The 24,574-nt window shown below is 33.1% G+C and overlaps 1 protein-coding gene and 1 pseudogene across 8 annotated transcripts in view; both read left to right on the forward strand.

The window, feature by feature from the left end:
- Positions 1-24,574, forward strand: part of MIA2 (MIA SH3 domain ER export factor 2) — a 135,238-nt gene that overhangs the window by 93,048 nt on the left and 17,616 nt on the right. For 6 of the 8 annotated variants that reach the window (XM_074213427.1, XM_074213429.1, XM_074213430.1 and 3 more), the window contains 11 exons: positions 2,181-2,301; positions 3,097-3,143; positions 4,235-4,325; positions 9,257-9,395; positions 10,804-10,905; positions 13,105-13,165; positions 13,722-13,757; positions 16,731-16,798; positions 18,155-18,237; positions 19,403-19,531; positions 24,342-24,485. In XM_074213427.1, coding sequence (XP_074069528.1) covers positions 2,181-2,301; positions 3,097-3,143; positions 4,235-4,325; positions 9,257-9,395; positions 10,804-10,905; positions 13,105-13,165; positions 13,722-13,757; positions 16,731-16,798; positions 18,155-18,237; positions 19,403-19,531; positions 24,342-24,485 — 1,021 coding nt within the window. The remainder of the gene's footprint in view (positions 1-2,180; positions 2,302-3,096; positions 3,144-4,234; positions 4,326-9,256; positions 9,396-10,803; positions 10,906-13,104; positions 13,166-13,721; positions 13,758-16,730; positions 16,799-18,154; positions 18,238-19,402; positions 19,532-24,341; positions 24,486-24,574) is intronic. The other 2 variants (XM_074213431.1, XM_074213433.1) reach the window with 1 other exon arrangement.
- On the forward strand, positions 16,955-18,148 carry LOC141506953 (cell division cycle-associated protein 4-like; annotated as a pseudogene).

A 24,574-nucleotide genomic window follows, 5' to 3' on the forward strand; every position in this document is an offset into this window, starting at 1 on the left:
GGTACTCCTGACTCCAAGGCCAGTGCTCTATCCACTGTGCCACCTAGCCGTCCTGTGGGAAATAATATTCTTAAGAAAAAAAAATATAAGAGATAGCAAGATTATATAATAAGATAACAGTTTTTTTTTTAAATTAAAGGTTTTTTGGTCATTTTTTCAAACTCCACAATGACATTCTCCATCATGAGTCTTTTCCTTACTAGAGTGTGTAGTATTTATTTCAAACCCATAGTCAGTGTTATATATAATAGAGAAATGCTAAAGATCTTTTTAGTAAGAACAGAGGTTAGTAAAACAAGGATGTCCATTATCACAACTTTTGTTTGAAATAGTGCTAGAAGTGCTACCAGTTAGCAATAAGACAAGGGCTGGAAATTGGAACTGTAAGCAAGGAACGAAGAGGAAATAAAACTTATTGCTTTTTGCAGATCATATAAAATTATTGTTAGTGAATCCTAAGGATTCAACTAAAATTTAATTGAAATAATTCAGTAAAATAGCATAATATAAAATAAATCCACTACCAACAAAGCTACACAGAAAGAAATTCTATTCAAAATAACTGCAGAATATATGAAATATTTGGAGTCTATTTATGAAGGCACACAGTAACTGTATGTGTATATATATATGTATATATATTATGTATATATATATATACATATATATACACACACACACATACATATAAAGCTATAAAACAAAAATCAACTTAAATTAGTGGATAAATATTAATTCTGGGTAGATCACACCAATATATTAAATGTAATAGCAATATCTAAGCTAGTTCTTGCCTTATCAATCAAACTGACAAAGAATTATTTTTATAGAAATAGAAAAAAATAATTTTAAAGAATTCATTGGAAGGAGGAAAAGACCAGGAATTTCAAGAGAAATAATGAAAAAGGTTATAAGGAAGGGATCTAGCAGTTTAAAAAAAAAGCTAAGCTAGGACTGTAAAGGCTTTGTTGTTATTTTTTTTCTGTTGTTCTCTATAGATTGTACATGATGAATTTTAGAGCATTTTCATGGTGAAACAGCTGATTATTTGGCCATGGTTGGCTTTTCTTTACATGGGACTTTTCAAAGAATTTTAAAGAATTTCTTTATAATAAACCTTCATTGACTGAAGTCAACAAAATTAATCAACTTTTTTTTTTTAATTCTAATTTCTTTCCCCTTGCCTGCTTTTCAGCATTTGGGGAAACCTAGCACTTTCCAAAGTAGAAGCTTTTGTCTGGATCACATTGTGTATATCATATTTCATTACATTTTGAATATTGAACATAAAATGTTTTGTTGCATTTTCCTCAGAAACAAGTTATTTTATTTAGCTTCCCCCAGAAGGACAGAACAAGGACCTAATTCATTGTTTTTGTTAATTGCTGTAAAAATGTAATAGACTACAGAAGCTTCCCTTATTATTCAGGTTTTCTATTCACCTGAGGCTATTTTAAAAAATCTTAACGTTTTAATTTCTCACTCTTATCTGACTCCTTTAGAAAAATCATGTCAGAATTTTGTAATATTTTAATAAGTCCTTTGGATGATTTGAATACTATTTTCATTCCTTATCTTTCATGAACATCCTCCTTAACTTTCATTTTGTACCCATCAGAATTATTGCCCTTTAGTTTATTTCATTCTCATGAGTCTTTTTAAAGTTCCCAGTAGTCTTAGGTACAGATTTCTTTAGTGGTATTTGTTTTGAGTTTTGAAAAATTTTAATATAAAATAAAATACAATCTTCATTTTTATTTACCATAGCTGCTACTACAAAACTGAAAATATTTCAGCAGCAAGTTCAAACATGTTGCAAGATATGATCACTTTTTCTATTCCCCAAAATCACATTAGAATTTTTTGTTTCATTACTTTGTGTTCATATTCCTAGGGGAATGGGATGGCTGCATGTGATTTAGAAAAATTAATTTTGGTTAGCAGAACTAATTAAATGGTTGTAAAATGCATTTCTGTTTTTAAAAGTTTATTTGCTCATTCTCTTGTTACATATATTTAAATGTCGTAGGTGATCACTAGAAATGTAGTGTATTAATTGCTAGAGTACAGACAATACAAAAAAGGAGAATTTGAATTTCATTTTTAGTATGTCATATTATATTGAAATATATTTTTAAAAGGAATCACTTTTATTTTTTACTTTTTTGGTAAATCTCAAGTCTCTAACAGAATGCTTGCTGAAGATGAAAGATTGGACTGCTGCCCTGGGGGAAGTTAATGTCAATGATAATCATTATGAAGCTGAAATAAACAGTGAATCAGCAATTGGAGACCATTTAGGTATTTCTTCAAAGTTAACTAATGAAGCTTATCTTTTTGCTAAAAAAGTTTAACTTAGATTTTGGGTTTTTATTTGTTTTCAAAAATTTTGAAATATCTAAATATTCCTAACATTAACAATATATAATTTTCCTTTTTGGTTAGGAATGTAAAGTAATATTTCTATTAATATCAATTTAAGAATGTAATAAAGGGACTTGAGCATAATAAATATAACTCTTGATCTGTCTAGATCTCAATCAAGAGTAGGAGTAACAGCATAAAGTTCCTAAAATGAGAGTATTAAGCTATGAATAATGCAAAGTAAAATTTTGGATCTACTTGCTCATGGCATACTTCAGGTGTTTGATTTTCATGGTTTTATTAGTGGACTTTATACATTTCAAAATTATTTGCAAAATTCATATTTTTCAAGTTAGCACTTATATGTTGGGGGAAAAGTTATCAGCCTAAACTAAATATATTTACTGCTATCTTTGGATCATTTGTCCTTCATTTAACCTCCATTAAAAATCATTTATATGAGAGGAAAGAATTATTGTCTAAATATTTTAATTCATACTGCAATTCAGTTAACTGTGTGAAATGTTATGATGGGGGTCCTCCTGGGATTTTTATTAATATATTACAAAAAAGAAATCCAAGGTAGATCTGTCTTATATCAAATTACTCCTTATAGCTGGAAGTGTTAAAGTAAAGCCCCAGTGTAGGTGTAAATTTATAACAGTAAAGTGGCTAAAAGTATCATGCCAGTATACTATTTACTGTTGTGTCTGTTTTTTTAAATTACTGTAGATGATCACCAAAAGCAAACTGTGAAAAAACTAATTTATGCTGCTAAGGTATGTATTGCCTAATGATATAAAGAGCATAGTGAAGGGTATAAACAGAAAGATAGCTGTATCTATTTTAATTCCATAAAATATAGTGGTGAAAACACATTTAAAAATTGATCAGGATTGTATTCATAGAATTTGTTTTTTTGTCTTTTGCAAGGCAATGAGGTTAAGTGACTTGTCCAAGGTCAGACACCTGGGTAATGTCTGAGATGGAATTTGAACTCAGGTCCTCCTGACTCCAGGTCCAGCGCTCTGTCCATTGCGCCACCTAGCTGCCCCCCATAGATTTTTATTATTGAAGGATGATTTAACTGTTTGAATTTCATAAATCCTTATTTTCCACCTTTGACATATTTTATAATATAAATTTTCAGGTTCATTTTGGAACTATTTAATCACCTCATTTGTTTACATTTGTACAATATGTTTCCTCCTTTTAAAAAAAATTCCCTTTTTCCTCCTCTCAATCTCCATTTTCTAGCCTGTTTTTTTGGAATAACTACAAGATACATTTCTTCATGATATCTTCCCTTCCCCATTAATAATCTGCTTTTTTTTTTCAGATGTATAGTACTGATACTCTATGCAGTCTGCAAAAAAGCTTTTCAAGAAGTATAAATTGTGCTTAATTAAAACTTTTTGCTAAAGTAAAAAGAATATTACTTAAGCATTGTACCTACATCTTCAGCTGCTTTTATTTGGGTGAATTTCTTTTGGTTTTTAACTCTGGCAGCCTGAGAAGACTAGGCTTAATTGGCCAAGAAATATTTCTTGTTGGTTTTTTCTTATTCAGGTTTTTGCAAATGCAAATGGGGTTAAGTGGTTTGCCCAAGGCCACACAGCTAGGTAATTATTAAGTGTCTGAGAGCAGATTTGAACTCAGGTTCTCCTGACTCCAGGGCCAGTGCTGTATCCACTGAGCCACCTAGTCGCCCCCCAGAAATATTTCTTTATAGTCATCATTCCAGATCCATGAAGGGGTAAACTTGGAAAAAATGGAAGACAAAATTGTATAAGCAAATAGTGATGTGGTTTTGAATCATTAATGATGAATGTTTCCTTTTTATTTTAAAAATATATTACACTTTAAAAAGTTGAATGCTTGTTTAAAAACTCTGGAAGCAGAAAGGAACCATATATATTCTCAGTTGTCTGACGAAGATAAAATAAAGGAAGAGCTTAAAGGTAATCCATTTACATTTATTTTTAAAAGTCATTGCTGCCTCCATATATACATATATATAATGTCATAATTAATTGATCCCAACTTTTTAGGGAATAATACTAATCTTATTACTTTTGGGCTTTTTAATTTTGAAAGAACATGTTAAATTTATTTATGATTGTTTTGTGATGATTTTTTTAAAGTTCTCATTTATACTCAAACAATTTAACATTTTAGCTGGGTTTGTCTGAATTATGCTGTGGTATTTTTAATACAATTGTAAATTATAAATGCTCTAAATAAGGTTTAAAGAAAGCTTTTCCACCATGTAATTAAATATATAACTTAGTGACAAATTTAAATTTTGTCTTTTAGCAAAAATTTCCATTTTTAATTACAAAATAATAATTACTGACATTTATATAGGGCTTTAACAACTTTTTCCAAATGAGGAAACCAAAATTGAAACAGACAAGTGACTTTATAATCATATAATTATGATTAGGGGATTTGAATCTATAATTTCCTGACACAAAGTCTATCTCTCTGTTCACTCAATTGCTTATTCAGGATAGATCTAAGAGAAGTGTTGCCTCATTTTGTATACATTCCATCATACAGTTGATTCTTAATAAATGTACACTGGATTAATTTAGAATTGAAACTGAATATTTACTAATCGTCTTTAAAGCTTTCATAGTCTTTTCTGATTCATAAAGCTCCAGACATGGACCAACCTTCTTTAAAATTTTAAAAGTCAGAGGAAGCTTCACAGAGTACAAGACATCTCAGTTTCACCATGAATGAAGGGAAAAACTAACTCTGAAAGGTGGGGATCAGGAGGGAGTATTTTTCCAGAGTTGTGTATGGCTTGTGATACAACAAGATGATGGAAAATAGAATATTGAGTTCAGGGAACAACTAGCTTGTTTCAAACATAGAATATATGAAGGGAAATAATATAAGTGAGAACAATAGATTTTGGAGTTAATGGACAATCTTTAAAACCAAGTTTGAATTTTATCCTAGATGTAAAAGAGAATAACTGAACAGTTTTGTTTGGAAAATAATGTTATAAAATGTGTACCTTGGAAATTTATTTTGCTAGCTAAGTGGAAAATGATTTGGAAAGGAGAGAAATTGGAGGCAGGGAGACCAGTAAAAAAGCTCTCAGTTCAATAAGTGATGAGAAATTCGAGGAAGTAGCCTTGAGTAGAAAATAAAGGGCTTAGAAAGAAGAGATGTGGATATAAAATGGATTGGATATGTAGAGTGAATAAGTGCAAAGAGTCAAGGGGCAGCTAGGTGATGAAGTAGATTGAACATCTGCCCTGGGAGTCAAGCCATGAGGATCTGAGATCAAGTCCAGCCTCAAACACTACCTGTGTGTCCTAGGGCAAGTCACTTAACCCTAATGCCCCACCAAAAAAAAAAAAATGAAAGAAAAAGAAAAGAGTCAAATTGGGTTATTGGGAAGATAATGGTGTCCTCAACAGAAACAAAAGAGAGGTTTAGAAGAGGAAGATTATGAGTTAGTTTTGGACATACTGAGATTTAAGTTCTGACAAGACATTAGGAAGAAATGTATGCAGTTGGTGATAAAGGGAATGAGATTAAGGATAGATAGACAGGTAGATATTATTCACCTAAAGATAAGAAATCACAAACTCATAGAATTTTAGAGTTTTAAGGGACCTTAGAGGCTATGCCTAGCCCTTCATTTATTTATTTATTTGTTTGTTTGCTTATTTGTTTATTTATTTAGGTTTTTTGCAAGGCAAATGGGGTTAAGTAGCTTGCCCAAGGCCACACAGCTAGGTAATTATTAAGTGTCTGAGACTGGATTTGAACCCAGGTAGTCAGGGCCTGTGCTTTATCCACTAGGACACCTAGCCACCCCTATCCCATTCTTGATAATAATTCCCTTCTAATATGCAGTGAATAGAGTTGGTTTCAAAGCCAGAAAGACCCAGGTTCAAGTTTTGCCTCAGACACCTATTAGTAAATGAATCTGGGCAAGAAGGGGCTGACCTACTTTGGAAGAACAAGTTACTTTACCATTAAAATCATGGTTGTAATCCTTATTCCCTACATACTTGATAAAGGTTCATCCAGACTTCATTTAAGGACTTTTAGTAAGGGGGAACTTACTACTTTGAAGGTAGCTTATTCTAGTCTTGAATAATTATAATTGTTAGAAAGTCCCTCATGTCAGACCTAAATATGACTTTTGCCATTGCTCCTGGTTATGCCTTTCCTTCAGTCCTCATATGGCATACATTTGATACTTCCCTAATTGTCCTCTGACTCTAACATGACACTTCCAAACCAAACACAATACTTAAGATGCAATATGACTAGGGAAAAGTACAGAAGGCCTCAGTGCTCCTGGAAGTATGTCTCTTTATTAAAGGGCCAAGATCACATTCCTTTCCTTAGCTGCCATATCACACTGCTGATCATATTAATCTTGCAGTCCACTAAAACTTCCAAATTTTTTTCAAATAAATTGCCCTTTAGCTGTTTACCTCTATTACATCTCATCTTATTAGCATGATCTAAATATCATAGACTGTTAAAGTCTTTTGGATCCTGATTCTTATCCTCTGACATCTTAGCTAACACTTCCTAGGTTAGTGTCAACCTCAAATTTGGTAAGCATCCTACCTATGCTTTTTTTTTTTCAAAGGCATTGTTAAAAATTTTAGATAGCCTAGTTCTAAGTCATGGATGCCTGTGACTTTCTTCTAGAGACCTTTTCCCACATTGAAGTCTTAACTATTAAATTCTTTGTGATTGAATATGCATCCAATTACGTTTAATTATATTATCATCTATCTCCTATCTCTACTTTCCCATAAGATAGCCTGAGAGATTTTGACAAAATGTTTATCTAAAATTTTAAACAGTATATAAGTGAAATTCTGAAAAAGCTTAATAATAATCCTGTCAGAAAAAGAATAAAGCTTAAGCTGTGGTGATCTGTTTTGATGAAGCTATGTTGGCTCTTTACATTTATTACTCTTTTTTATAAGATTTCAGTGTAAGATCATCAAAGGGAACAGTATAAAGGGAAGAGGGTACAGGATGAACCTTGGAAAATAGTTATGCTTGATGGGGGATGTTACTTTCTGTTTTTTTGTACTTTACTGTTTATTAACAGAATGGAAATGTGTACTTTATAGTGTGAAATCAAAATTATCTATTATGCTTCACCTGATTTGGTTTCTTTTTAGTGGTATTAGTGGGGTTTTTTTTTTTTGGTTTTAGTGTTTAATGTTGTTATATAATTCTGGTTCTATTTTGTTCACTGCATAATTTCAGACAAGTCTTCCTTTGCTTCTTTGAATTCTTCATTCTCCTCATTCCTTGGAGTAGTTTTCTCTGATAAAGGGCTGCTATCTAAGATATCTAAAGAATTGATTCAAATTTATAAAAACAAGGCCATTCCTTAATAGATGGGTGTGTGTGTGTGTGTGTGTGTGTGTGTGTGTGTGTGTGTGTGTATAGGCAGTTTTCAAAGAAATTCAGGTTATTGACAAATACAAAAATATGTTTTTTCAAATCACTAGATAAATAAAAATTAGAACAATTCTGAAGCTATCTCACACCATTAGATTGACAAGTTAGGAAAAGGCAAAAATGACAATTGCTGTAGGTGAGTACACCATTAGTAGAGCTGTGAATTGGTTCAGCCATTCTGGAAAACAATCTGGAATGTTGTTCTCTGATAGTTACTGAATTAGGCTTACCCTTTGATCTAGAAGTGCTATTGCTAGGCCTCTACTCCGAAGTGATCAAAGAAAGAGGAAAAGGAACCACATGTATAAAAATATTTTTATCAATGTTTTTTCTAATGGCAGAGAATTGGGAACAGAATGTGCCATAAATTGAGTAATAGATGAAAAGGTTACGGCATATGAATGTAATGAAATATTACTGTGCCATGAGAAATGATGTAAGATTTAAATGAACTGATGCAGAATGAAGTGGAACCAGGAGAACAATTTTTATGAGGATGATAATTATATTTAAGAATTCTGATCAGTGCAGTGATTGTAGTGTGCCAGTAAGGAGGCATATTTCCTACCTCCTGACAGAGAGGTGGTAGACTCAAGGTGCTGAATGAAACAGACTTCAAACCTAGCTAGTGTGGAAATTTGTTTTACTTAACTATGCATATTTATTACACAAAGCTTTAGGGTTTTTTTCCTTAATGTTCTGGGGGAATAATAGATGTAAAGGAGAGAGTTGAAGAAAGAGAGAAGGAAAAAGAAAGGTAATTGAAATATGGTTTTTGAAATTCATGAGAGTAGCAGCAAAGCTCAAAGTGAACACAGAATCAGAATATCTTTAAAAGGAATGTTTTGAATGTATTAATATATTTTAAAAGATAAACAAACTGCCCACAATAGAGATTGAGAGTTTCATTATACATTCACGATACAACTCTTTCTGTTTATTTGTGAACATGGAAGTGTTCATTTTAGTTAACATTTATGAAGTTCAGAATTTTTAAATGGAAATTTTTTTTTAAATAACCAATTAAAGGTAGGCAGTATTGAATTTACTTCTGAAACTCCTATCTTTTCCTTTGGGCTTTGCTTCATTATCCTTCACTGCAATAATGTAATTAGAGTCTTTAAGGTCTCAGGAAGATTTAAGATGAAGTGTTTGTGTGGACAATCTACAGAATGCATTCCAATAGCTTTGATGTTTCCCATAGCAGTGTCCATACTTTTTGGTTTTATTTTTAAGCACTCTCTTTTCTTTGATTTATCACAAATGGGCACAACCTTTTCTAGATATTGTCTCCATAGAGAGGAGAGGTCATCACCTCCATGATTTTAAATAACCTAGGTTACTAGTTTTTTTTTTTCTTGTGAAGTGTTATTTGGTTCACTTTATTAAGTTTTTATATCTTGACTTTTGTCCTTGACAAATTCTACAGGTCAGATTGGAGTTCTTCAAACTGAGCAAGAATCTTTGCAAACTGAAAATGCATATTTTGAAAGTGAGGTGCAAAAGCTTCAACAAAAACTTAAAGTAATGACTGAATTGTATCAAGAAAATGAAATGAAACTTCATAGGTACTAATAAGATTTTTATCTTCCTATTTTTTATTATTGACAAGTGAAATCTCAGAAATTTTTGAATATTAAGCTTTTAACATATGTAATTAGATTTTAGAATATGTAGGCATGATAGCCCACCACTTAGTAATATATGCTATATTCTAGAAGTTCATTTGTATTTTTGTATCAATATATTTTTCCCATAAGAACTATGTTAGAAATTATATATTAAGGTTCTCATTGTAGTTCCACAAAAATTTATTTAACCCATAATGTGGATAGGAGTATTGTTGAGAACTTAGTGGCTGAAGTGTTTGGGTTGCTAAGTGAGGGCATCAGTATCTAGTCAAACCTAGCTGTAGTCTCAAAGAAAGTCTTCTATTTTGTTAGGGTAGCAACAGTTCATTGTATATGTGGAATTTTCAGAAGTCAAGTAAGTTGGAGAGACACACACACACACACACACACACACACACACATGCATGCACACACATTCATATATTATGTGTATGCAGAGACATGTACATATGTATGTTAATACATATATGTCTCTGTGTGCACACATACCTTGGGACTGGGTGCGGGGTCTGAATCTGTGATTTTCCTACTATAGCAAATCCTAGTGAGGAAGCCCCCTCTACCAACACTGATCCATAGTAACTGCAACTTAAGGGTCTTGGAGAGTTGATTGGGTTTCTTTTACTAGGATTTAACAGAAGTTGTTCTGTAGATGACTTTAAAAGTCCAGTAGTCTTCTCTAATGGTATTCCTTACTCATCTGCACTGCTCTGCACAAGAGAAGGTATGAACCAGACAAAGGGATACTAAGTTTGTTATAAGGACACTTTTTTTGGATATAAAATAATGTTTCAAATATGTATCTTAAGGATTTTTTGTTGTTTCAAGTTCATTGTGAATTATAGAATTTGAATGTATGATTATTAAAGTGTTTAAATTAAAAAAAATATGTTCCTTACATTGAGGGGTGGGGAGGGATGAAATAGTTCTAGGTAGAACTAGATTGCTTTTTTCCATAGAAATAATGCTATAGTGATTATTTGTATATAGTTGTAACAGTAATGATATTGAGTACTATAATTTGGGCACATTTATAAATAATATTTGTGATCTAGCTTAGGGATTTACCAACTTAGAAACTTTTAAAACATGAATTGTAAGTTGATGAATTCTATAAATAACAGTGCTTCTTTAGGATGCAATAGCTCCAGATAGCCTTTTTATAGCAACTTAAAGAGAAAACTCTTTACAATGGTAAATTCAGAAGTCTTTGTAATTACCAGTTTTATAATTTGAGATTATGACAAGGTAGGTGATGTTTACACAAATAAGACTTCTAGGAAGTGATTTTCTTTGTAGAGAAGTTGAGGAAACATTGATAAAACAAAGACATTTTTGTTTTAAGGAAATTAACTGTGGAAGAAAAAGAACGCTTACAGAAAGAGGAGAAGCTTTCTAAAGCAGGAGAAAAGATTAGTCATGCTTCTGAAGAGCTAAATTCTTACAGGTACTGACAGTCTTTAGTTTTGCTTTTTGTCACTTTTTATCTGTCCTAAAGAAAACTACAAATTTTACAATATAACTGAAAAACAGTTTGATTGTTAATTTTGAATTTCTGTGATATGTATATAGTCAAATGTAAAGGGGGGGAAAGTTCTTATATTATTTAAACTTTTTTCCTACATTCTTTCATGAATGTTCTCCAAAGACTATTCTCTTTTGTATTAGCATTAAAAAATTTTCTTTTGGTCCACAGAAGATTTAAATTTGATTCTGGAGGTGATAGGGAGCCAGCAAAATTAGCACTATCTTGAATTTAAGGAAGATCAGCTTGAAAACTGAGTGCAGAATGGGCTTGGAGTAGGAGGGACTTAAAGCAGAGAGATTAACCAGAAGACTATTGCAGTAATCTAGGCATGAGGTGGGAAGAGGGTTTGCTCAAGGATGGTGGTGCTGACAGGAAAAATAGATAGTATTTGCCAACAGATTGGATGTTAGGGTGGGAGAAAGTAAGGAGTCAGGGATGAAATGTAGGTTGGGAGCCCTAATGGTGCCCTCAGCAGAAATAGGGAAATGAGGAAGTGGGGAGGGCATGGGAGGGAAGATAATGAATTCAGTTTTTTTTATTATTGTTTTTAGGTTTGGTTTTTTTTTTTTTGCAAGGCAATGGGGTTAAGTGGCTTGCCCAAAGTCACATAGTTAAATAATTATTAAGTGTCTGAGGCTGGATTTGAACTTAGGTTCTCCTGACTCCAGGGCTGGTGCTCTATCCACTGTACCACCTAGCTGCCCATGAATTCAGTTTTGACTATGTTGAATTAAAGATATCAACCGGATATCCAGTTTGAGATTTCCAGTAGGCAGTTGGAGATGTAAGGATGAAGATTAGCAGAAATATAAGTGTTGAACAAATCAATCTGAGAACCATCAACATTAGCAGAAATATTAAGTGTTGAATAAATCAATCTGAGAACCATCAACAAAGAGGTGATAATTGAATTAATGGGAGTTGATGAGATCGCCAAGTGAAATAATACAGAGGGAGAAGAGAAGGAGCTATCACATTTCCATTGTAAAAAGTATCATCTCTCTCTCTCTCTCTCTCTCTCTCTCTCTCTCTCTCTCTCTCTTTTTTATTTTTATTTATTTATTTAAGGCAGTGGGCTTAAGTGACTTGCTTACTTGGTCACACAGCTAGGCAATTATTAAGTGTCTGAGGTTGGATTTGAACTCATATCCTCCTGAGGCCAAGGCCTATGCTCTGTCCATTGCACCACCTAGCTGCTCTGAAGTATCATCTTTTTTTTTTTATAGTTTTTACAAGGCAATGGGGTTAAGTGACTTGCCCAAGGCCACACAGCTAGGTAATTATTAAGTGTCTGAAGCCGGATTTGAACTCAGGTACTCCTGACTCCAGGGCTGGTGCTCTGTCCATTGCACCACCTAGCTGCTCTGAAGTATCATCTTTTTTTTTTAGTTTTTACAAGGCAGTGGGGTTAAGTGACTTGCCCAAGGCCACACAGCTAGGTAATTATTAAGTGTCTGAAGCCGGATTTGAACTCAGGTACTCCTGACTCCAGGGCTGGTGCTCTGTCCACTGCACCACCTAGCCACCCTTTGAAGTATCATCTCTTAATAGCTGATGTTTAGACAATGGGATTCTTTCCTTCAAATTTGTATAGGCTATCCTGAGGCTAATAGGTTCCCTGGAATTTTTGTAAAATAGAACTCCAGGTATCTTGATAATTTCATTTCTTTTGCATCTAATGACCAGAAAACTATATTTGAATAAAGATTTCATTTGGTGAATTCATGTAGTCATATCTTAAATTGAATTTGGGGAACCTCCAGCCCATGGGCCATATTGGTTTGGCATTGCAGTGGCAACTGCAGATAGGACTTGAAATTTAATAAATCCAAGTGCTTTTTAGGGGTGAGTCTGAAAACATTGTTATAAATATCCAAATGGTTTTTAGCAGTAAAAGGTTCCCTATCCCTCCTTAAATGCTCAAATAATGATAAAATGGAATCAATGAGGTAAGATTTTTATTTTAAAATTTTTAGAAAGTACTGCATGTAAGATATTTTTTGCTTATTTCTTTTATGACTAGTTATAGAACTCCTGATGCTTTGGACATTTTTAGTGTAAATAATAAATTTTGTCATTTCTTAATATTTTAGTAATAATGATTTTTATTTGCCACAGAGAACGAGCCAAGGATCTTGAAGAAGAATTGGAAAGGACTATTCGTTCTTATGAAAGCCAGGTATAGTTGTGTGTGTGTGTGTGTGTGTGTGTGTGTGTGTGTGTGTGTGTGTGTGTGTATGAGAAGACTTTTTCTTTGAATTGATTGATTTAATATTTCTCTCTTGTGTTAGTATAGTTTAGACACTCTTATTTGGAAAACTTTTCTTGGGCTGATTGGTCATGATAAGGAATATTACAAAGATTCATATGATTCTAGCATAGGATATGTTTGAAATTACTCTCTAAGGAAAATTTCAGAATGAGAAAGGTCAGTATAATCCACATTATCATAAAAATGCCAATGTGGTGTCATTATTATGTTTATTGAATTGTTACCCTTAATTTTGGACTGATGACTTTTCCTTGTCAGACATTGGTATAATTACTCAGCAATATGGTAGTTTAAAGATATTGTTTCAAAAATCATTTTGTGAGAAAGAAAATTTATTATAGGGGAAGATCCTTTGTAAGTGACAGTTCTAATATATATGTAAATTGAATTATATTGACAATTTTGAATTTCTCTTCAATAAAAATATTTCTATTCAGTTTTTCTGAATTCTTCTTTTTTTCAGATCACTGCTCATGAGAAAAAAGCCCATGATAATTGGGTAAGTTTTAAATTCTAAAAGACTTATGATCATGCCTGTAATTATGTGAGAAAACCATACTTTTTCTAAAAATAATATAGCTTATTTTGGAAATTAAAAAAAATTTTTTTCAGTGACTGATGATTCTTTTTAGAAGGACCACTTCATTTACCAGGATGACTCTATAAATTAAACTCTTTTGAAAGAGTCTGGTAAAGTCGACAACCATTCATTATTTGCTAGGGAGCCTGGCTAAACCATGGGATACAAAGAAAGGAGAATGGTAATTTCTGCTCAAGGAGCTTATGGTCTTTAGTGGAGATAATATGCAAAAAACTGAGCATAAATAAGATAAATACTAAATACAATGGAAATAATATTGGAGAGGGACTAGCATTAAAGACCTGGAAAAGGCTTCTTGTCGAATTTGAGGAAGCCAGAGAAGCCACGGCATCAGAATGAGAAAGGAGAGAATTCCAAGTATGAGGATGAGGAATATTGCATAAAAACTGTTCAGGATTAGGAGTTGAGAGTTTTATGTGAGAAACAGCAAGGAGTTCAGTGTTTACTGGCTCAGTAGCCTAAGTAGGGGTTGTTACTAAGATATAAGAAGACTAGAAATGTAGGAAGGGAGAACCAGGTTATTAAAGACTTGAAAAGCGAAACAGATGTTTTATTCTAGATTATTTGATTATGGATATAGTATTAAGCTGATGGAGTTGATTGAAAGGGGGTAGTTGGGGAGTAGACATAGTTTTGTGTGACATGGTTGCACTTTGATAGCTGAATAAAGTGGGGAGAGACTTGAGGCAGGCTGACAACCAGAAGACAATTGGAATAATTCAAGTATGAGGTGATAAGCATCTGCATGAGAATATTGACCATGCCAGAAGAGAACAGGGACATTTATGAGAGATGTTACAAAGATAAAAATCAACAAGACTTGCCAACAGATTAGATATGAGGGATGAGAGGTGAAGATGACTGCTAAGTTTAAAAGCTTGAGTAACTGGAAGAATAGTGGTGCCTTAAGTGATAAAAGGAATGTTAGGAAGAGGGGATGGCTTAGAGAGGAAAGATAATGACTTCAGTTTCAAATATATGGATTTAATATTTATAATGGAAATCCAATTTGATATGTCCAATAAGCAGAGATATGAGATTGGAGGTTGACCAAGAGGTCAGCATTTAGATGATAATTAAATGAGATCACCAAGTGAAATGGTATAAAAATTTCAAGAAAAGAGGGCCCAGTGCAAAATCCTGGCGGAAACACCCTCAGATAGCATGACCTGGATGAAGATCCAGTCAAGGAGATGAAGATGGAGCAGTTATAGAGGAAGTGGGAGATGAACCTGCTGAGTTATGCCATGGAATCCTAGAGAGAAAAAAAGGATGAGGACAGTGTCAGAGGCCTAGGACAGGTAAAGCAGGATGATGACTGAGAAGAAGGCATCAGAATTGACAATCAAGAGATCATTGTGGGGGGGGGGGGTGGCTAGGTGGCACAGTGGATAGAGCACTGGCCCTGGAGTCAGGAGGACCTGAGTTCAATTCTGACCTCAGACATTTAATAATTACCTAGTTGTGTCACTTTGGCAAGCTACTTAACCCTGTTTGCCTTGCAAAAAAAAAAAACCAACAAACAAAAACCATAAACAAACCTTAAGAGATCATTGGTAACTTTGGAGAGAACCATTTTAGTTAAATAATGAGAAAAGAATCCATAATGTCAAAGAGAGAAGAAAGGAAATGAAAGCATTGATTGTAGATGGTCTTCAAAGGGATCAAATAAGATTATCTGTGAAGTGCTTAGCACGTTGTATGGCATATATAGTAATCATTGAATAAATGTTTATAAACTTCTCCTGGCCTCCTTTCCCCAAGGAGTTTAGTCACAAAAGGGAGAGAGAGAGAGAGAGAGAGAGAGAGAGAGAGAGAGAGAGAGAGAGAGAGAGAGAGAGAGAGGAGACAGTAGCTACTAGGGATGGATGAATCAGGTGAGGGTTTTTTCAAAGTGGAGGAGAAATAGGAGGACATGTTTGAAGACAGTAGGGAAGCAGCCAGTAGTCAGGGAGAAAGTAGGGGGATAATAGACGGGGCAATCTGCTGGCTGAGTGGTGGAAAGAAAGGAGCTTGAGAGGTTTGAGGAGAGTTGAAAAGGTCTAAATGAGCTGCTGAGGTGAATAGTGAATAGTGAAATAGTGGAATAGTGAAATGATTGTCTTGTAGTAGTGGAGGCCCAATTGAAGTTATATAACAAATTTGTATTAAGCAAGTGTGGTTTTGTGATTTTTCTCCAGCTTTGTTCAGCAGGACATGAGTATTAGTAAAGGTAGCAAATGGAGGAGTCACTCAAGACAGGTTCAGGAGAGGAATGTTGGTGTTAAGATAGGGGAGACGAGATTGAAGAGAAGAGAGCACTGTGTAAAGTTGAAACTGCTTCAGGAACAGGTTATAGAATTTTAAATCTGATTTAATTTAAATATAATAAATCAAAATTTTATTGCTTCAGATTATTAATGGCATTCATTAATCTAACTTTATTCATTCTTTGCTTTTTTCCAGAAATGAAAAATTGGTTATATGATAAAATAATTAAAATATTTTATAAATAAGGACAACTATAGATAGCATGATGTAATAGATATGACATTAATTCTGCCATCACCATGACATGTGTGTTAGTGTATTGTATTTGCACAATTTAATATAACAGATGATTATGTTGCACTTTAAAGTATACAAAATGTTCTGCATATATTACTGCATTTGAACCTCACAACAATTCTATGAGGTAACTACTACAGGTATTATAATCATCTCCATTTTATAGATGAGGCCCAGAGAGATTGTTTTGTCTATTACATAATTATATAGTTGGTAAGTATCAGGCAAGAACTGAATGCTAGGTCTTCATGTTTCCAAGTTCAACACTCCCTCTGATACATTAAATATGTTAATTTAATTCTTTTTTCTTTTTCTTTTTCCAAGTTGTCAGCCCGGGCTGCTGAAAGACATCTCAGTGACTTAAAAAAAGAAAATGCACACAACAGACAAAAGTAAGTACTTTGCTTGTCACATCTAGACAATTTTTTTTTTGTTAATAACTTTGTGTCACAAAATGAGAAAATTTTTTAAGTCATCAAGCAACAACTGGGCCTAATATTTGAGATGCACATTTGTGTGTATGTATACACATGTGCATGCATGTATGCATGTGTATATATTTTTGAAATCATAGCAAGGAAGAACACTGTGAGGAGTCAACTAGAGTAGGTTTGGAGCTCAAGCTAAGAGTTAACTGGGGCCTCCAAGTCAGCCCAGAGCGAAGAGCTGAGGCAGCTTCTGAACTGTACATTTGCTAAAGGAATAAAGAGAAAATGTTTTGATGGTTGAAGATTTGAAGGAGTCTTAACTTATTTTTAAGACTTTCATATAATCTTCAGGGGGTAATCACTTATTCCAGGTGAAGTTTTAATTGTGCCACATGATTATGAACCTAATCTGTGTCACTCAGTTCTTATAGCAAATATTATAAGACATATTCAAGAAGAAATGATTCAAAATGTAACTTAGGAAGTAATAAATATTTATCTTGTATGATCAGACAGCTTTTGTCATTTAGCAAATGAACAGGGTGAATGGAAACCAAGTTATAGTAGTTTCTCAAAAGACTTTGAAGATGTTATTTTTGAACAGGCTCCAAGAAACCCTCAGAGTAATGTTTGGGAAATGGAGAACCCTTAAGAAAATAAGAGAAACTTTCAGAATTGGAGAACAAAAGTCCTAATTCTGTTGAAGACTTATCTTTAGATGTTGACAATTCCTACAATATTGATACAGTTATAATGGAAATGATGAACATCACAAAAATGGGACATTGTGAGCCTTAGGCCTTTTCATCTCAAATAATCACAAATTATGATTCAAATTAAATTTGTAAATTTGACATAAGTGAACATAAACTGGAAATTCTTATGGAATCTTGATATGGTTAAATATAAAGCATGATTCTTTGAAGAAAACAAGAACAATTAAATGAGGGATTAGATATTGGGAGAATTGGTTTCTAGCTTGTGGCCTAGGGTCCAGATCAATTTTTCTTATTTGTAAAGTGAATGCTTACTTTGGATGTCTTAGAAGATTTCTTTCATCTTGCAAATCAAGAGCATTTTTGTGGACAATCATAATTACAGAGGATCTGAATAGACTTGGTTCTCTTTCTCCATCCTGAAAGTAGAAGTACAGCTAGAGAAAGGACACAGTTGGTGTCAAAGTCACTTCAGACCTGCTTTCCTTCCCTAAAGTGCTGTGATTGTGTAAGGGAAAAATTAAGCACTGGATGGTATTCATCTTGAAATTGTGGTGCTCTCTATTTAATGAATAACTTAGAGATATTTCTTCTGTCTTTGCAGGTTAACTGAAACAGAATTTAAATGTGATCATTTAGAAAAAGAACCTTATGCCCTTGATGTTCCAAATAGATCCTTTGGCAGAGGTACTGCCTTTTTCCTTCACTTTTCAACATTTTTACTTTATAAAATTAATTGGGTAATAGTAGCATAAATGTGATATAATTATTTATAACGGCTATAGAGATTCAAGAGCCAGGGTTCTAGTCTTAGCATTCTAATAACCTCAAACAAATTCCTGGCTTGTAAGTAAGAGTGTTTTTAAAAAGGGAGGGTATTTTGCTTCTCTAGCAGTGGTCCCCAAGAGGATAAATAATTGCTTTTTCCTTCTGTTTTGAACTTCATTTGAATATAATACAAAATATTGTTAATACTGATATGATTTTTAAACTGTGGTATTTGTGATGTTTTAGAGTATTGTTGTTTTTCCATTTTTCTTTTTGGTAAAAATTAATTCCCTCTACCAGTAGGGTTTATAAACTTGGCTAGTCACCAACAGATAAAGCCAAGTGAAAGTTATTTTATGAATTGCCAGTTAAACTGATAATAACAATTTTAGGAGTTAATATAGGATTTTGTTTGCAAAGTGCTTCAAAACACATTGTTACATATGATCCCTTAAAAACCCTTTGAGGTGAGTCATACAAGTATTATCTACCACTTTTCAGATAAAAAAAAAAAACTGAGCCTCAGAGAGGTTTAATGATTTGCTCATAATGTCAAAGGTCTTGAACCTGGATCTTCCTCTTTCTGAGTCAGTGCTCTATCTCCAAGTCATGTAATGTAGAATATGTCCCAATGCTTCAGTTAATCTACCACCCACAAAGTCTAAAATTCTCCCTAAAACAACTTAAAGCTTTTCACAACTTGTCTCTTCAACAGAGTTTAGCCCTGTTATTTTATAATTTCCAGTAGTCAGAACTAGACCAACAGCTAAGAAACAAAATCATTAAATTTTTTTAAATAAAATTCTAAAGCATCACTAATACCCTATTGAAGGTATTCAAATAATTTAATCTAAAATGACAAAATCTATTAAATAGACAGGAACATTAGAATACCTCTTGTCTGTGGGATTCATTCAAAGTAATTCTATCCATATTAGCAAAGCATTGCTCTTAGACTAAGACATGAACATATCCTTACTATATAAAATAAATGTTTTAAATGGTACTCATTAAAGTGAGATTCTACCTGTGTCCAGTATAGTTATTGAAATTGAATTTAAATATGTTGTTTTAATTATTCCAGAGCATTCCCCATATGGACCCTCACCAATGGGTCGGCCTTCACCAGAAATGAGAGCTTTTCTCTCCCCTCCAACTTTGTTGGAGGGTCCACTCAGACTTTCACCTTTGCTTCCAGGGGGAGGAGGAAGAGGTATATTGCTTAAATATGTTTATTACTCTGGATTTTTCCATTCCTTTCTTCATCCCAACTTTTCCTAAAAATGAACTGTAATATAAATATTTGGAAAGTATAGGCAGTCCTATAATTTACAGTGAGTTATATTCTTGGGAAAAAGAGCCATTAAGATTAAGTCTGACTAACATGAGTGAATCTTATTTGTGCACAAAAACAAGGTTATATGAAAAGATTGCACTCTTCATCAAGAAGCTTGTGTTTCAACTTTTTATGGAAATGAACAAAACTATTTTAGCTAGATTTTTTTAACCATGAATTTAGTTATAAATGCCTCATATGTTACATGCTCTATAGTGTATAAAGCATTCTAAAATATTATTAAACAAGGAAGCATGGTAACCAAATGATATAAATTTGTTTTTACTATTATATGGAGTTTTTATCCTCTTCATATTTATTTCTTTATTTTTACATCAACAAATGAGATGAGAATAAACCTTCATTAAGATCATGGAAGTCTAGAGGCTTTCCTTGAAGAGATTTTTGGCAGGCATCTTTAAGGATGATTTAGACTTAGAGTAATTTGATTGTTTCATAAAGAACTGATCCAAGTATGTGTGTTTGGATCCCCTGTGATAAGCATAGTTGTTAGAAAATAAACTGTGGGTTGAATATTGAGTTTTGTTTTTTGTTTTTACAAGGCAGTGGGGTTAAGTGACTTGCCCAAGATCACATAGCTAGGCAATTATGTGACTGAGGCTGGATTTGAATTCAGGTCCTCCTGACTCCAGGGCCGGTGCTCTATCCACTGCGCCACCTAGCTGCTTGGATATTGAGGTTTTTTTTTTTTAATTGTTTTGTTTTTTGGTATATGAGAGCCTTGAAAACATCTTCTTTCTTGAATTGCCATGCCATCAATACACTTAGCTTTATTTTTTGTACCTTAATACTACACAGTGCACACATGTGCACTTCGAAATATTTCAAAATAATCTTAATTGGTCCTTGCAAGGGATGGGGAAAGATAATGAATAATGAATCTCCCAGGCTATAACTAGTAGATTGCCTTTGGGATATGTTACTTTGACTAGTATTAACATGGGTACAATGAATTGAATCCCATAAATGTAGATTACTGGAAGTTGACTGACAGTAAATTGTGGACTGCCTGTACTAAGTTGAATATTTAGAATGAAAAAAATCAATAAGTACCTTTGATTTCTCTCCTCCTTAAATAACTTTTACAATACAAATTCTAAAGATCTGGATAAAATTTTAGTTAAAGTTGTAAAGGATTAAAACCCATCCTTTTTGGTTCCTATGAATTTACCTTTAAAAAGGCTTCTAAACAACATTTCTGTTCTTGTTTCCATCTAAAAAACTGGTGAAATTTATTATTCCCTTCCTTTTACTTTCTCTTATTGCCTACTTTTTGTCCCTTTTTTTGGTTTGTTTTGATGAAGATAAATATTGGTAACATGCATTTTAACAAAGAATTCATTTAACTCTGGGTATATAGTATTCACTTAATACTTCTTTAGAAATATTTCCTCTTGTGTGTGTATTTATAATTTTATATTTAAGCAACTAAATATTTAAACATAAAATGTTTTTTTGACTGGTTCATTCCAACCTAGAGATAGCCTAAATTATTTAATTTAGTCTGAAGACTGGTAGGAAAAAGAGCTAATCAGAAAGGACTAATGGATAATTTCATTAAAGACAATGACAGTAATAAGAATATTAAAACTTGAGATACAATCAGAAAAGTCCTTAGGAAAGATTTTATGTTGTCATGCCCATCAACAAAAAAGAACTAGAACAGGTCACTGAATGAAGCAGATAAAGGAGATAAAGGGAGATAAAAATATAAAACAAAAATACCCCCAAAAGATCATAAATAAAACTTAGGAAAATAAAAATTTAAAAATTATTAATAGACCACTAACTAATCCAGTAAGAAAAAAAAGAAAATTTACAACTGAAGAAAAAGGGAATTATTATTTACATGCCAATAAAACTTATAAAATAAATTGAATAGAAGATTAGTTACAAAAACATAAAATGTGTACATTAAGTGAAGAAATAGAGGATTGAAACAGCTCAGTTTCAGAAAAAAGAAATTGAATAATCCCAAAGGAAAAAAAGAAAATACCTCCCTAAAACCTTGATGGATTTACAGGTAGATTCTATCAAACATTCAAAGAATCAATAATTAAAATATTATATAAATTGTTTACAAAAGGAGGGAAAGAAAGGATGCTTTCACAGATTCCTTCTTTTAGACAAATATGATCCTAATACGTAAACTAAAGTATAAGCTAGTGTCTCCAGTGAATATTAATGTAAAAATATTGAATATATATTACTGAAGGAGACTTAAAATATTATGTATTATGACCAGCAATATATACATTGAATCAGACTGGTTGAATATTAGAAAAACTATGAATATAATAAAGCAGATTACCATAAAAATGATTAATGTGATTTATATTTTCATGATTTATTTCTGTAAATTCAGAAAAGGCTTTGATAAAATAAAGTTTTAACTTTTTTAACTAACAAGAAACAAAATTATTTTCATATACATTATAGAACAGGAGGGGAAGTATATATGAAATTGAATCTCTCCTATGAAGAACTTAAACTTTTCTAAGTTCACAATATATTCAACCTGTAACTTTCAAAACTGTCCCACTTGTCTGGAATTTCTTGTGATTTACCTTCTATTGTCTCTCTTTTTAAAATTTTATCTGTAGCTCCCTGTCCCTCCTGACTTCACCTCTACCTCTACCATTGAAAAGAAAAGCAAAAACCTTGTAACAGATTTGCATAGTCAAGCACAATGAATTCCCCATTGGTCTTAGCCAAAAGCAGATGTTTTATTCTGCACTTTGAATACATTAATCCCTGTTATGACTGCTCCTGATGTGCAGTAGTGTGCTGTGCTGGTAAATGTTCAATAACAACTCTCTGAGAAATGTATGCAGGTTACACTTTCAGATGTAATCTGTATTATTAATCTTTTCCATCACACTCTTAAGACTAGACAGTCAATTAAAAAATAAATCAAGGGAGCAGCTAGGTGGTGTAGTAGATTAGAGCACCAGCCCTGTGGAGTCAGGAGGACCTGAGTTCAAATTTGACCTTAGACACTTGAGACTTGCCTAGCTGTGTGACCTTGGGCAAGTCACTCTTAACCCTATTGCCTTAAATAAATAAAAATTAAATTTAAAAAATCAAGCCTTGCTTTGTAAGTACTTGCAATTTGATATATAATACTCAAATTGAAAAGTGGATAATTGGTTCTCTTGGCCTAAGCTGGCTTCTGGCACACACCCCTGGCAGAATGGGGAAGGTAATTAAATTGTTTTTTACATTGTTATTGTTGTTGTAGTATAAATTGTTCTCCTGGTTAGTCTCACTTCACTCTGTATAGTTCTTGAAATTTCCCCAGATTTTATTGAAACCACTCCCATTCCTTTCATCATCTATTTTTTTTAAAGAAAGTTTATTTATTTTGAGTTTTACAATTTTTCCCCCATTCTTGCTTCCCTCCCCCCACCCCCCACTAACAGAACTTAGTGTTTATATTGGTTCCATGTTATACATTGATCTCGGTTGAATGTACTTTCATCATTTCTTAATGTAAAATAATATCCTATTCATATTCCATAATTTATTCAACCATTCCTCAGTTGATACCCCGACCTTTCCTCCTTTCCACTCCTCTCTTGAAACTTTGTTAGGACAGTGAATTCTAATACCATGGTCTAAGAAAGTTCACTGGGGTACTAAAAAGTAAATTCCTTGCCCAGGAAGTATATGTCCTAGGTCTTCTTGTCTATAAGGCTAACCTTCAGCTACTATACTGTCCCCATCACTCTGTGCTAGAACTTAATATTTAATTTGAAATTTTTCTATAGACTTTGAAATTAGATTAGGTTTTTACCAAAGTATTTGATTTATAAGCATACCAAATAAGTGTTAAGCTCCTTGTAATAGTGTTGGAGGTTCTACCTTTATTTCAAAAGTGCTGTCTTTGAGTGAAACATTTTCTTTTAAATATCCTCAAACCATTGGTGGATTTAATTTTTGGAAACAACCAAAAGTCATTTTGGCATCAAGTCTGTTGAATAAGGTGGGTGGAGGGGCGGCTAGATGGCACAGTGGATAGAGCACCAGTCCTGGAGTCAGGAGTACCTGAGTTTCAAATCTGGCCTCAAACACTTAATAATTACCTCTGTGTGGCCTTGGGTAAGCCACATAACCCCATTTGCCTTGCAAAAATCTAAAAAAAAAATAAGGTGGGTGGTAAAAATTTGATAATATTTTTTGTGGGGAGGTAGGAGAAAAGGTATGTGACTAATTCTATATCTTGTGCTTCTGTAATTTTCTTAAGTGACATACATACAACTCCTCCTAAAAAGGAATTTCAAAAATACTATAAGCAACAATAGCATTAATTTTTAGAATGTGTTATGTAGCCTCCCAGGGTTGACAAACTTTACAAAAGCCTTCTTACTATTTTGATATCCATACCTTAACATAGAATTCTATTTTAATCTTCAGTTTACTTTGTAATTTGAATTTGTACATTGATTTTGTGTAGGTATCTTTTAAAAAAATAGCACAAAACAATACCCTGAAAATTAGTTTATAGACATAATTTTCTTTCCCTTGTAAATTTTTTGTCTAGTTGTTCTAACAACTCAAAATTTATTATTTGGTGTACCCTTCCAGTGCAGTCCACTGTTTAAATTCAGTGGAACTAATTCTTTGCGTTTACATAAAACATTTTCTCATTTATTTCTCTATTTAGGTTCAAGAGGACCAGGACATCCTCTGGAATATCAGAATGCCAATGAGAGAGGAGAATTATCTGATCCCCACAGAGCACCTTCAGACACTGGATCTCTGTCACCTCCGTGGGATAGAGACCGCAGAATGGTTATTCCTCATTCAGGTATGTAGAATTGGCCAGCTAAGAGTCTAAGGAGCAATTAGCATGACTCTATACCTCATTATAAGGCACTGGAACGAAGGGGAGGAACA

Source organism: Macrotis lagotis, chromosome 1 (genome assembly GCF_037893015.1).
Source record: "Macrotis lagotis isolate mMagLag1 chromosome 1, bilby.v1.9.chrom.fasta, whole genome shotgun sequence".
Taxonomy (NCBI): domain Eukaryota; kingdom Metazoa; phylum Chordata; class Mammalia; order Peramelemorphia; family Peramelidae; genus Macrotis; species Macrotis lagotis.